At 33.7% G+C, this 14873-nt stretch overlaps 2 protein-coding genes across 2 annotated transcripts in view; one reads left to right on the forward strand and one right to left on the reverse strand.

Annotated features, from left to right (window-relative positions):
- LOC126879253 (cuticle protein 6-like) overlaps positions 1-14873 on the forward strand; it is a 189263-nt gene that overhangs the window by 105889 nt on the left and 68501 nt on the right. The gene's annotated exons all lie outside the window — the stretch shown is intronic.
- LOC126879255 (E3 ubiquitin-protein ligase RMND5A) overlaps positions 11695-14873 on the reverse strand; it is a 41534-nt gene continuing 38355 nt past the window's right edge. Inside the window, exon 6 of the mRNA XM_050642325.1 lies at positions 11695-11950. Coding sequence (XP_050498282.1) covers positions 11887-11950 — 64 coding nt within the window. The 3' untranslated portion in view covers positions 11695-11886. The remainder of the gene's footprint in view (positions 11951-14873) is intronic.

Consider the following 14873-nt stretch of genomic DNA (forward strand, 5'->3'; position numbering starts at 1 on the left):
ACTGACGTCTGCAGTTGCCGTCTGGTGTCTGCAGTCGTTGTCGGAATCGTACCTTAAGATTTAAGATGATAACTTGAATATGGTTGCGATTTTTTACCAATAACTAGAAAATTGAATAAAAATGAATAACCACTTTCACTTCGTTGCAACATGAACCCAAAACCGTCTTATATTTCAGTTCGTTTAGAGAGCGCTACAAGCACTTTGGCCGCACGGTTTTAAAACTCGTTAGTTTTTCATCACAGAATGCATATGTAGCTATCTCTAAACAAAACTGAAATAATCCAGACTACTAGCCTCGAATTGCAACTAACGAAATGGCCTGGGTGTCATAGCGACATCTGCTAGATACAAGTCAAAGTTTTCAATTTAATAAAATATACTGATTTTCAGCCTTAGTAAATGGATTTGATTACCTTCGTAGTAAAACAACTTTGATACCTTCTCAGTAACCCCTGTTCTACGTTTCGCTTTACCGACCGCAGTATGTTTCTCTACACAATCACAGTAATCAACTGTGAAAAATCTAGTTTTAGTAAATTCAAAGAGATTTTTCAGCCCTGCCTCTTGGACTATATCAGCAGTCATTGGAGTGTACGAGGAATTCGAAAAGAATCTGTTGGAGAAGGATCGATCATCGAAAACTGAAGTGTTATAGATTCAGCTTTTATTAAATCAACATCTCTGTAGTTAATTGATTAACTGTATAATACATTGTCCAGCACTTTTTTTTAATATAATTTTCCATTTAATTTTTATATGCAGAGCAGCCTTTTTAAAGGTGAGGAAAATCTGGGTAACCAAAGACTCAATCTGCAAATCCGATATCAGATGGTAAAATGTTATGTCCACTCTATTCTTCTTTATGAAGCGGAACCTTGGACTGTTAATGTTGACTTAATGAGAAAGCTGGAGCTTTTAAGATGTTGCTTCTTAAAAAAATTTTGAAAATACAATGGACCGATCAAATGGTGTTGCACAGAATGGGAGGAGACAGAGAACTTTTGGCCACCACTAAAAGGATGAGGACAGTATTGGGGCACATACTTACAAATGATAAGTACGAGTTGTTGCAGCTGAGGTAGAATCGAAGGAAAAAGGTGTCCTAGTCCTTGTAGACGAAAAATATTCTGGCTGAGAAACATTCGCGACTGGATCGGGTTAAACACGCAGACGCTTTTAAGACAACTTTTAAGAAAAGCAGAAGATAGAGAAGAATTTGCATTGGTTATAGCCAACCTTCATTAGTGGAGTCAGCACTAAAAGAAGAAAATGCAATGATCCAGTAGACATCGACCTCCCTACACTAGAACTTCCAGCTGGTGTTCCATTATGCTATTTTTTATCCATCTATCATAACCAGCTCTTCTATGTATACAGAATAAGCCAAATAAAAACGGAACATATGCAGTTAATACAGTGTATCGGAACTACCTACGCTTGAAATAGTCGACCAATATAAAAGTTTGGCACACATAAATCATAGCAACTCAACTACCTGTCTCCTTTTAGGCTAAGGCTACAGCCAGACAAGCGACAATTTACGGCGCCATTAGAGCAGTAAAATGAAGCGCGAAAATGGGTCCCGCGGTGAGTGTAGTGGATGGCCAGACTGAGCTGTAAAATATCGCGAAGCAATATCGAACGGGTTCATCTTCGGCGTCGTGTCGCAAACAAATGGATCTGGGTCCAAAATTTGTAGCTCATCTAGCTACAACCACGACCAAAACACTGTATTTACATCTCGCGACACGCCGTAATTTACATCCCCGTCTGGCCATGCTTTTTACTGCAGTTACTGTTACAGCGCCGCAAGAGCAGTAAAATGAAGCGGCAGTAAAAAGCATGACCAGATGAGGATGTAAATTACGGCGTGTCGCGAGATGTAAATACAGTGTTTCGTTCGTTGTTGTGGTTAGATGAGCTACAAATTTGGACCCAGATCCTTCTTCCCAGGACCCATTTTCGCGCTTCATTTTACTGCTGTTATCGCGCCGTAAATTGTCGCTTATCTGACCGTAGCCTTAGCCTAAAAGGAGACAGGTAGTTGAGTTGCTATGATTTATGTGTCAAACTTTTATATTGGTCGACTATTTCAAACGTAGTTCCGATGCACTGTATTAACTGCGTATGTTCCGTTTTTATTTGGCTTATTCTGTATGCTTCTTCTTTTTTGACTCTACAACACTCTGCACAGGTATCCCTTCTCTGGGTACCTGTTCCAGGACGTCGGGTGTAAGCTTATAACTGTACACTGTGGGCCGAAATAAAGGAGTACATTTTTTAGTTGAAAATAACTTTTTGGTTTTTTAGCGATTTAATTTCTTTTTGCAGGGCTAATAGCCTAATATGTCCTCAACATGACTGCAAATTTGGAAGCAAAAATAACGTACAGAGTCGGACTTATAAAAAAATTATGTAAAGGTGCATTTGAGCTCGTTGCAAATGAAAACTGTATTAGCTAAAATTAAACTGATATGCTCTTTTGGTAGGTTAACTATCCAGAACACTTCGATAAAAAGAAAATTTTTCAAAATTACCGGATTCGCAAAATATCATTTTTATATTTAAATAATGTTCAGAACACGCCTTCTCCATAACATTTAAAAAAATTCCGAATTTGTAAAATATCATTTTTTAATTAAATTATGAAACCTTATTCGAGTACTTTTCTAATACATTCACCAGACTGAAACCCTCTTAACGCTAAATTACATCTTTTCCGTCGTTTTTGGCTCAAATGTCTTAAGAATTTCTCAAACGCTCAAATATGTCAATTTTACTTAGTAAGCCATGATTGCTTAGGTTGCCATGGAATTTGTTTGACATTTATAGTTAAATAAGTAAATTGGCCCGTTCATATTGCCACTTTAAAGCAAAGAGGACAGAATATTAATTAAATATTACCATGAAAAATATAATTATGGTGCAATAAAAAATGTAAATGCATTTCCTGAGAGAAATTGGCAGATTGGAAAGATAGGAAAGTTCCAAAGACATCTGAGGGAAACCCATGGGTCTCATCATCATCATTGGCTCGACAGCCCTTTCTGGGTCTTGGCCTGTTCCAGGATTCTTCTCCACTCTGATCTGTTTCGTGCTTTTTTTCTCCAGTTTTTTATTTTTAAGGTTTTTATATCATTTTCTATTTGTTCTAAATATCTCAGCTTCGGTCTTCCTCTTGTTCTTTTTCCTACTGGCATCTGTTTGAATATTTTGTTTGGTATTTCGCCTTCTTCCATTCTTTCTACATGTCCCATCCAACGCAGCCGTCCTATTTTAATGAATGTTATGATATCTGGATCCTGGTATATTTCGTATAGTTCAAAGTTGTACCTTCTTCGCCAAATTCCATTTTCTTTTGTGCCCTTATATATGTGTCGCAAGATTTTTCTTTCAAAGGTGGCTAGCAATGTTTCCTCTCTTTTAGTGAGTGTCCAGGTTTCTGAGCCGTATGTGAGTACCGGTCTTATTAGGGTTTTGTATATTTGGCATTTTGTTTTCCTTGCGACGTTGTCTGATCTTAGTTGCCGAATTAAGCCATGGTAACTTTTATTGGCAATAAATATTCGCCTCTTCACTTCCTCTGCTACGTTATTATCAGATGTGACTAGGGATCCCAAGTATGTAAAGTTTTTTACCCCCTCAATGTTGTATTCTCCTATTGTTATATTTTATGGCTGCCTTATTTCTGTGTTTTTACTTACCTGCATATATTTTGTTTTGTTCTGGTTGATTTTCAGGCCACTATTTTGTGCAGCTCGTTCTATTTGATTGAATGCCTCTATCATTTCTCTTCTTGATCTTGCGATTATGTCAACATCATCTGCAAATGCTAGTATTTGCACGCTTTTATTAATTATTGTTCCTCGAGTATTGACTGTTGTGTCCCTCATTATTTTCTCGAGTACAATGTTGAACAAGATGCATGATAGAGCGTCTCCCTGGCGTAGTCCCTTTTTCACATCTATTGTTTCCGTTAGTTCGTTTTGTATCCGGATTTTACTTTCTACTTTTAGAGATTCTTTTATCAGTTCTATTAGTTGTGTTGGTATATTAAATTCTTTCATTGTTTTTATTAAGAATTCTCGGTTTATATTGTCATATGCGCTTTCGAAGTCTATGAAGAGATGATGTGTGTCGATGTTATGTTCACTTGTTTTTTCAAGGATCTGTCGCAGAACAAATATCTGGTCTATTGTTGACTTCTGTCTACAGAAGCCACTTTGGTACCTGCCAACTATTTTTTCAGCGTGTGGTCTAAGTCTTTCATAAATGACGTTGGATATTATTTTGTATGCTGCATTCAGCAGCGTGATTACACGGTAGTTTCCACATTCTAACTGATTCCCTTTTTTATGTAATGGTACAATAATGCCACTATTCCACTCCGCTGGTAGCTGTTTATTTGACCATATCTTTGTTATCAATACATGTATTGTTTTCTGTAGTGCGTCTCCTCCTTCCTTCAGTAATTCCGATGCTACTTGATCCGATCCCGGTGATTTATTGTTCTTTAATTTGTCTACTGCTGTTCTAATCTCGGCTATTGTTGGTGGACTCTTTTCTCTGTTGTCTGCTTGGTCTAATGGTATATCAGGGTTCGTCTCATTCCCATCTCCTTCAAACTTTTCCGTAAAATGTTCTGTCCATCTTCTTAGTATCTCTTGCTGTTCTGTCAATATATTACCTTCCTTATCTCTACACATCGTCGTTCTCGGTTTGAAGTCTTTTCTGCTTTTGTTCAGTTTCTGATCAAATTTTCTTGTCTCTGTCGATCTACTTAGTTCTTGCAGTTCCTGAAGTTCTTTGTTCATATATTCTCTCTTTTTTCTTCGGTGAGTTTTCTTTTCTTCTCTGCGTAGTTGTTTATATTCTTCCTCTGCTTGTCGGGTTCTGTGACCCTGTTGCATCAGTAAATATGCTCTGTTTTTTCTGTGTGTTATAATCTGACATTCTTCGTCAAACCAGTCATTCGTTCTTGTTCTTCTTTCTTTACCTTCTATGCCTAACACTTCTTTAGCTGTCTCTTTTATGATTTCTCTGCACTCTTCCCACTCCTTATTTGGGTTTTCATGTTTTGGTCTGTTTTCTAGTTTGATGCTTATCTTTTCTTTATACTCTTTATTTTTGTTTGTTTCTTTGAGTCCTTCTACCTTGTATCGTTCATGTTTAGAGCCTCTTTCCTTTTTGATGTTTGAAATTCTCCAATAGACCCATGGGTCTATTGAACATAAAAGTGGAAGAGGAAGGAAACGAAGCTCAAGAAATGAAGAAAATATTGCTAGAGTAAGGTTATTTTAGGAAATTTGCAGCCTGGCCAATCTGTTGGTGCAAAGAAAATCGCAAAAGAAACTAGGATTTCCCGCACATCAGTTAGAAGAATCCTTAAAGAAGATTGCTATCTTGCCAAGTATTTAAAAAAGTTTACTGTCAAAGACTTACTGCCAATGTAAGAGAAAAACGACTGGAAAGATGAATTTGCTACTAAGAAGATTCCGCTCTCGTGAAGACATTATAAAAATATGGTTTTCAGATGAAAAAATGTTTTATTTACGGCCTCCTAAAAATACCCAAAATAATAGGGTGTATTCTGACGTACAATTTAAAAGAGGAATTCCTTTGGAGTATCTTTTAATTGAAAAAAGTCATTTCTCAAAAGGTGAAATGGTCTCTGTTGCAGTATCCATGTTGGGTAAATCTCGTCTGATTTTTGTTGATGCCGGGGTAAAACTTAATTCAGAAACATATCAAGAACAAATCTTGCAACACCTATTACCTGAAATTGAAGAAGTATGTTATGATTACACTTTCCAGCAGGATGGTGCTCCTTCACACACTTCCCACAATACAAGGATATTTTTGAGTGAAAATTACCCGGACTATATTGAGCCAGAGATGTGGCCACCTAACAGCCCAGAACTAAATCCGGTTGACTATTCAATTTGGGGAATTTTCGAACAAAATTTTTATGAAGGACAACAATTTGAAACCATCGAACAGTTCAAAGAAAGAATGCAGTTTGTTTTGAACAATTTTGAACAGGGTGTAATAAATACAAGAATCTACAGGTCGAGCAAGTCTCGTAAATTTCACGATTGCGAGCCACGCTTCACGCAACCGTGTTTGCGTACTTGTGTTTCGAGTTGCGTGGTTGTGCGGAGTTATATTTACCAAATTTAAATATAATCGTTTCTTTTCTGATTCATAATAATATATGTCAATATGGCTACTGGGTGTAAAAGATAAATCTTATTCTATCTGTTCTGAGTTCTGAGTTTTAGATAATTTTAGTTGTATTTCTTTGTAATTTTGTGTTGTACAAAGATTAATTTAACATTTTCTCTGGAAGTATTAATTTAGAAAGATAATATGCTTCATTGGTGTTGTGTTTTGAAGTAGTGTGAAATGCAAAGTAATTGTGATAGAGTCAAGATAAAGTTCACTTTTAAACTGAACTAAATAAGGTATCTGAGAGACAACAATGGTTAAATGCAATACAATGTACAGATTTTACTAGCGAAATGAAAATTTTCCTGTCCTGTCTGCTGTAATCATTTTATATCTGGTAAGTTACAATTACAACAGTAACGATTTTTGAAGATGTTAACATTTTAATCTTATAGGAAAACCAGCCGACTTAATCGATAATAACAATCTCCAGACTGGGTTCCTTCAATAAATATGGGCTATAAACACAATGAAATAAGTTCCCCAAAATCTAAAATGGAGTGGTATCAAAGGAGAATTAAAGGAAAAAATATTCATATTGAAATTATTTATAAGGCACTGGACTGTCTTAAATTCTACAACAATACTAGGTGGGTAAATGATTTCAGACATTTTTCATTAAGAGTAGATTAAGATTAAGTAGATTTTCATTCAGTAGATTTAAGACTTGTTTACACGGGTAGAGTAATGATGCAAGTACTTGATAGAGTAGAGTAACTCTACCTGTAAAAATGCTCAGCACAGTAGAATAGCTGGTAGAGTGTATAGTTGGAGTTGAAGTAGAGTGACTAGCAACCTATGGCAAAGTAACTACTCTATGACCACCACTACTGCCAAAATGTCTACTCGGCTGCACACTCTACCCATGGAACACGCTCAATTATGGCAGAATAGAGTAGGTAGGAGAGTACATGGGGGCGCTGTCATTCTGGCTGGAATTGTGTTTTGTGTAAATAGTGAAAATGAAGTTCACCGAAGATGAAACTTTAAAACTTGTAGAGCTATAATACGGCGAATACCAGTGTTTATGGAATTTAGGTAGTGTATACTACAGAAATAAAAGTTTGCAGTAAGCTGCGGAGGATGAAATCGTCGAAAGAATGGCAAAGGGGGCTTTGGAGTAAACGAGCTTAAGCAAAAAATTAAGAATTTAAGGTGCACTTATAATCAAGAGTGTTTAAAAATACAAAAATCGGTTTCACTATACTAGCATCAGTACTATACTTGTACTCTCCTCATGTGAATGGTATCAAGCCATTTTTGGTAGAGTACTACCGCTACTCTACTCTCCTCAAAACTCTACCCATGTAAACAAGTCTTTAGAAACAGTGGAAAATGAGGTAGCTAGTAGAGTAGTAGTAGAGTAAAATATACTGGTTTAGCAAATTACAATGTTTTAAGGTAATACAGTAGCGATAAACAGGTAGCCAAAACGTGTTCCAAGATTGTCACTGTAATTTTGAATATTTTTTCGAGGCATTTGGCACACGTATTCGTAAAATAATAAAGAATGGCGGTACAGAGCCCAATTTGAAAAATATATTAATATGTGGAAATTACTCTGTAATTATACAATATTTAAAAAACGAGCCTGTACCGCCATTAAGAAGAACAAAAAAATACACTTTCTTCAAATAAACTTTTTTATCCGATGCCTAGATTTTGTGTAATTTTGGAACTACTAATGAAATAAAAAATTTTAGTAGTTCCAAAATAACACAAAATCGGATAAAAAAGTTGTATTTGAAGAAAGTGTATTTTTTTGTTCTTCTTAATGGCGGTACAAGCTCGTTTTTTTTTTTATATTGTATTTAATTACAGAGTAATTTCCACATATTAATATATTTTTCAAATTGGGCTCTGTACCGCCATTCTTTATTATATTACGAATATGTGTGCCAAATATCTCGAAAAAATATTCAAAATTACAGCCGCAATCTTGGAACACATTTTCGCTACCTGTTGATCGATACTGTTTCCTCTTAAGATAGTTTTAATAGTTATTTATGATATAAGTATTAAAAGTACAATTTTAAGACGCGCATGTGAAAGTTAACTTGAAAAAATAATTTTATTAATGTTTTGACTTCCACATCAGATGTCATTGTCAAAATACAAAATATTCATTATTATTAGGTTTGTTCTAGCAAACAGTCAAACTAGTCAAAAACCATCAGCAAACAGTTGGTCAGTAAAAGAACATAATACAGTCACCAGTGCGATCCCCTCTACTCGCGCTGGTCCACTATTCGCTGATGGTTTCAAACTGATGCTAGAACAAACCTATTATTATTATGCATATCATTATCTGTAAATAATATTTCTTCTGATTGTTAATTGTAAAGGATAGAAATATTACCATTTATTTTATTTTTTTTAGAATCAGCTGAGAGAAGTGGTCTACAAAAAACCAGGAAGGAAACGGAATATGTGGCTACGAAAGGCAAAAGAAAGGTTTACAAAGCAAATGTGACACATTTTTTTGAAATATTTAGGAATATCAGTAAATTGCATTAAAAAAATGTATGAAAAGATTTTGTTCAATAAAAATGTTTATATTTATCAAGGATGTATTATTTGGTATGGCCACATATCGTCAGTGATGTAATAATACATCCTATCTGTTTTTTCATGAGTTTTGTAAGAGAGACTAAAAACTTGTCTTAGGGTCACCTCCTGTTTTCATATGATATTTTTTGACTTGTTTTGTAGTAAATTAAACTATCTATGAACTACAAAACAAGTCAAAACTTACATATGAACACAGGAGGTGACCTTAAAACATGTTTTTCCATCTCTCATACAAAACTCATGAAAAAACAGATAGGAGGTATTGTCACATCAGCAAGGATGTACAGTGATGAGTGCCCTAATAACCGGCAAAATATGGGCAACATATTTAGTTGTGAGATAAAAAGAAATGAAACTAGTCGAGCTGGGAAATTTAGCGAAATTAACCTTTAAATTTACGTTATATTGATCCCACCTTTACACATATTGGAGGAGTATGTCAACTAAAACTGTCACTGTGACAGTGGTAGTTTCCAAACTCGTCTGATACGTCTGAAGGTGGTACACAATCAATACAATCTAAATGTATAAGTTAATATCGCTGTATTTCTGGTATATCCAGGGAATGTCTACAAAATATATTTTGAATGTCCAGAGAACATTCGTGGACATTCATGGAATGTTCTAATAAGACATTCAGGTAATGTTTAAAATGCTGACACAGGATTTTCCTGGGATGTTCAGGGAACATGTTTTCGGGGATATTCCAGGAATTTTTCAATGTCTGTGTACCTTCTATGGAATAGTTTGGTGTTATTACCGCCGCACTCCATTTGCGATTTGTAATCAGGAAGATTGAACACATTGTTTCAAATACAAGTCAATCCATTTGTGACTAAATAATCATGGATTGACTTCTATTTGAAAGAATGTGTTCAATCTTCACAACTACAAATCGCAAGTGGAGTCCAGCGCTTAGGGCTACTTCCTCTTCGGTATTATGTATTATACTACAGAAATCAGGAACTTTCCTTCTAAATATATGTATGCATCTTGGCCATCAAACATATTCTTCCAAACATCTTTTTAAGGGGTTACATAGGTCTTGTAGGTAAAAAAAGTGACTTTTAAAAAAAATTATATCTCGAAAACTAAAATTTATTTTTATTTATAATTGGAACATGTAAAAGTATAGTACTTAAGGTAGTCTCAAAAAAAGTTTCAGCCAAAAATATTCATTTTTGTAGAGTTTAAGTTTTTTTGCGTTGGCAGCATAACTAAGTCCAGTCTCATCTGAAATCAAAAAGTTACCTCTGGCTAGAATATGAACGAAGGAATTAAAAAAAATGAAATTTGAAGATTTTACATAAGTTTAAACACATTTTTTACCCCAATTTTTCTCATTTTTAAAGTAGTTTTTTTTATAAAACAAAAATGACCTCATCTAATAAAAAATCCTTTGTTGTTCATTCACTAGCCAGAGGTATAAACTACAAGAAACTTTGATTTCAGATGAGACTGGACTTGTTATGCTGCTCACCGCAAAAAAGGGCTGTTGTCGAAAAATTGCAGCCAACTCTACAAAAATGAATATTTTTGGCTAAAATTTTTTTGAGAGCACTATACTTTTACATGTTTCAATTATAAATAAAAATAATTTTTAGTTTCCAAGATATAATTTTTTTAAAAAGTCAGTTTTTTTACCTGCAAGACAACAACTTAACAAATTGTTGATTTCAAATTGTAACAGTTGTTTTGCAAAGTATGCTGCCCTCTTGTATTTTCTGTGTTATCTTCAAAAAACACAAAACAAAAAAAAATAAAACAAAAGTTTAACCACCTTCACACCACAGAATCAAGCAATCAAGTTACACAAATTTTCAAACACCTCACCTGACACAGCGTCTCAAGTAGGATTGCGCGAATTGGTAAATATAACTCCGCACGACCACGCAACTCGAAACACAAGTACGCAAACACGGTTGCGTGAAGCGTGGCTCGCAATCGTGAAATTTACGAGACTTGCTCGACCTGTAGATTCTTGTGTAATAAATGGTGCTATCAGTTTAGGCGCAGACGAATTCAAGAAGTGGTAAACAATAATGGTGACCATATTGATAATATTTTAGTCTAAGATTTAAAATTATTAAAGTGTTTTCATAAATGTTATATTTTCCTAATTTAATAAAAAAAATGATATTATGCGAATCCGGTAATTTTGAAAAATTTCCTTTTTACTGAAGTGTTCTGGATAGTTAACCTACCAAAAGAGCATATCAATTCAATGTTATCTAAGACAGTTCTCATTTGCAACGAGCTCAAATGCACCGTTACATAATTTTTTTTATAAGTCCGACCCTGTACGTTATTTGTGCTTCCAAATTTGCAGTCATGTTGAGGATATGTTAGGCTATTAGCCCCGCAAAAAGAAATTAAATGGCCCAAAAACCAAAAAAAGTTATTTTCAACTAAAAAATGTACTCCTTTATTTCAGCCCACAGTGTATAAAACGAGCAAACACTGAGTGAAACTTCTTATCTGTTAGCTACGTAAACTAGACTTCTTCCGTCCTGAATAAGAGGAGCAACAATATTAGCCACAAGTTCTGCACAAAGACATCTTGAAATTGTCTAAGAATTGAAATTTAAACACTGAAGTAAGGGTAAGATGATAACTTGAATATGGATGTGATTTTCTATCAATAACTAGAAAATGTAAATTTAAAAGGCATTTCTCGTTGAAAACTATCTTTAGCGTTTCTGCTAAACTGTGTTCATTATTAAATTTATCAAAAGTGTTAAAAAGAACCGAAAAAAAAAAACAAAAAATCAGGGGAATTTGGTCAGAAATTATAAGAGTGTCCGTTTTTCGTACCTATAATTGTATGTAATTTTATTATGGCTTGGTTAGAAAGGGAGAAAAGGAGATAAAATAAGTAAGTCCTGTTGGTAATTATTGATAAATAAAACTTTTTTTTTTTGTATTTCGGATGGATCACAAAAATCATAAATGAGATATAACAAACTTAACACTAAAACTGTCACAACACTAAATATCCATAAAAAATGTAACCGTAATAATTATTATTATCGCGTCTATACGAAGAATACAATAACCACCGTACTGCCGATATATACATAGGGGTTAGAAAAATATCAGCCGTGCTTCTGAAGGAGTCTGTTCTATAGGGCAGTAGGGGCATTTCATCCTGCAACAAAATTATTCGATTAGATGGATAAAAAAAGAGTGTGTGTACTTTGTACACTTTGCGTCATAAAAAACTGGTACAACTCTTATAACCGAAAATCGTGTTTTTCAAGTTGTGTAAGTTGCTCTTGTCAAATGTGTCATTCTAATTTCTAGGGCATCGTTGCCAGTTCAACGAAAATATTATTGAACTCTTGAGCCAGTTTTCGGACAGACCGACCATCTCCTATTTTTTAGAAATTTTTCTCGTTTTATCATACTTACTTAATTGACGTGGCATTGTTAAAAATTTACTTTGACCAACTTGTCAAATCTGACTGATGTTAAGTATGTAATTAAATAAATCATCGAGGACTGGATCTATTGCTTTTTATTATGTTTAATCGTTTAATTTTTCAGTTAAAAGTGGATTTTTTTAAGATTAACTTAACCTTCTCTGGTTAATAAATTTACTAGATACGGTTTTTATTGTTAAGGTACTAGTACACTTTAGAAGACCAAAAATAAGCTTTTTTACAGGTTTTTTTTTAGAACCATTATTAAAAATGAACATAAAACTTTTTACATATTAATATCTAATTCTTAAGTTGGATTTATAGTTTGACGTAGCGTAGACGTAGACGCAACGGAGACGCACTGGAAAAGATCAACACCGAATTTTGTGTACTCGTGTTTATAAATGAACGCAAGTGCCTGACGGAACGTATGAGAAACGTAACGGAACTTACGTTTCACCAATTAGAGTTAACCAACTTTCATCTTTTACAGTGCGTTTCTTACGTCTAGCCAATCAAAAGGAAGAATTTTGTTCTGTCACCCAAAGCCCAAAGTGAACACGCCCTCATCAATTTTGTAAAGGTAAAGTTGTTTATCAACATATTCGAATTTTGTTAATTATTTGTTAATATGTACAATGGATGTTCTATTAATTTAATAAAAATAAATCATAGAGTCATTTCAATATTTCAGATAAATATAAGCTGTTTATTAGCCTAATTCGTGGTTATCCACACATATTATACGATAGGTAAATCCAATAAACATTTTAAAGACCAGGAAATGAAACAACATACAAAGAGCATACCTTTGTTTATTTCCTAATCCATGTAACACACAAAACAGATAAATATTATAATAAATAATAGTAAAAGTATAAATTAATAAACAATTTAATGTTAAAACTAGTACCTTAATGATAAAAATAATACCTATCTAAAAACTTTAGATGTACATTTTTGGACGTTATTTTTTTTATTATTTTTTTTATGGCATAGACTTGGGTGTCAATTAGCCAGTCACAACTTTTTATTTTCTATTCATACATAAAGAAGGCAATGAGGTCCTTACAGTTCCATAGCAAACTCTTCCACAGCTCTCTACTCAGTTCAAAAGCTGCAGCTGCTCACTACATTTTTCCATTATACATCTTCTTCTTCTTCTTTTTTCATATGTACATAATATATCAAATTATCAGGATTAAAAGTTTAGAGGTTAATTTTAGCTTCACAGATAAATTTCATTAAACAATCATATATATTTTTGCTATTGAGAGACAATAGATGGGATACATTGAAAGGTGGAAAAACATTACATTTTATTAAATCTTCGATTAACTTGTAGGTGTATGGAATGTATTTTGTGCACTCAAAGAAAGTGTGATTCAAATCACCCACCTTCTGACATTCAGTACAAGGATTTGAATCAAAAACTTTAATTCTTGATAGATGTAGAGGGAAACAAGCATGTCCAAACTTCATTCTAATTAATGTTGTTATATATCTTCGAGGTACTACATAATTTTTAAACCAATATATATTTGGAACAGAAGGTTGAATCAGTGAATACTGAGATTTGGATTGTTTACTAAGATCTTGCCATGATTGACTCCACTGATTTTTAACTCGATGCTTAATAGATTTTTTTTATTTAGATTTAGTGCAATTCCCTTATCTGTAATGGCAACAACGAAGTGATTCACGAACTATTGTGTCAAGTCTGAACACAGGTTTACATTGGGGAAAAAAGTGTACCAGTTTTTTATGACGGGAAGTGTACGCACGTAAGATGTTATACTATACGCTCTGAGCTTCGCTGGTGTCGCTCCTAGCGGTTACTAATTCAACTTTCACCGGTAATTTTTAAATTTATTATTTAATTGTTATCACTTAATATTTACAACGCAAAAAATTAATTAAATTGGAATCGATTTTTTTAAGATTTTGCTAATCATTTTGACGTTCTATTGATAAAATATGAATTTGTTACTTCGGATACTTTCACAATTATCGTGTAGATGGCACTAAGATTGATAGATTGATTTATAAAATCATATTACGGAACATTAAAAAAACTTAAATTCATTATTTAAAACGTAAGTATATTTAAGTTAAAAATATATACCACAGCTATGACCAACTAATATTTTTTATAATTAATGTTTTTAATTTCAATTTTAAATTAATCACTTTGACATTTATGTCAAATTTCCGGTAAAGGTTTACAGACTTGTCACTACTGGCGCTCGCGAATTTGTAAATATCCCCTCTACGTACGAGCTCACAGCGTATAACAGTCGGAAAAATGAAAGAATACCCATGAACGATCACATCAATCACTTATTTTGTATTTGCTGTCTTTTTCTATAAATAACAAACGGTTGTTATAGAAAAAGACAGCAAATACAAAATAAGTGATGTGATCGTTCATGGGTATTCTTTCGTTTTTCCGACTGTATATTATTATGATTTCAACGAAATAAATATATTTTAAACATATAAAAGTAAATACTTATTTCATTGCAAAACGAAACAAGAGCCTTCTTATTTTTGGTTAGTTTAGAGAGCACCAAAAGCACCCTGACCGGTTTCAATCCTTATTAGGATATCCTCAGAGAGTGCATATTTGATTCTCTCTGAACAATCAAA

The sequence above is a fragment of the Diabrotica virgifera genome, chromosome 1 (assembly GCF_917563875.1).
Source record: "Diabrotica virgifera virgifera chromosome 1, PGI_DIABVI_V3a".
Taxonomy (NCBI): domain Eukaryota; kingdom Metazoa; phylum Arthropoda; class Insecta; order Coleoptera; family Chrysomelidae; genus Diabrotica; species Diabrotica virgifera.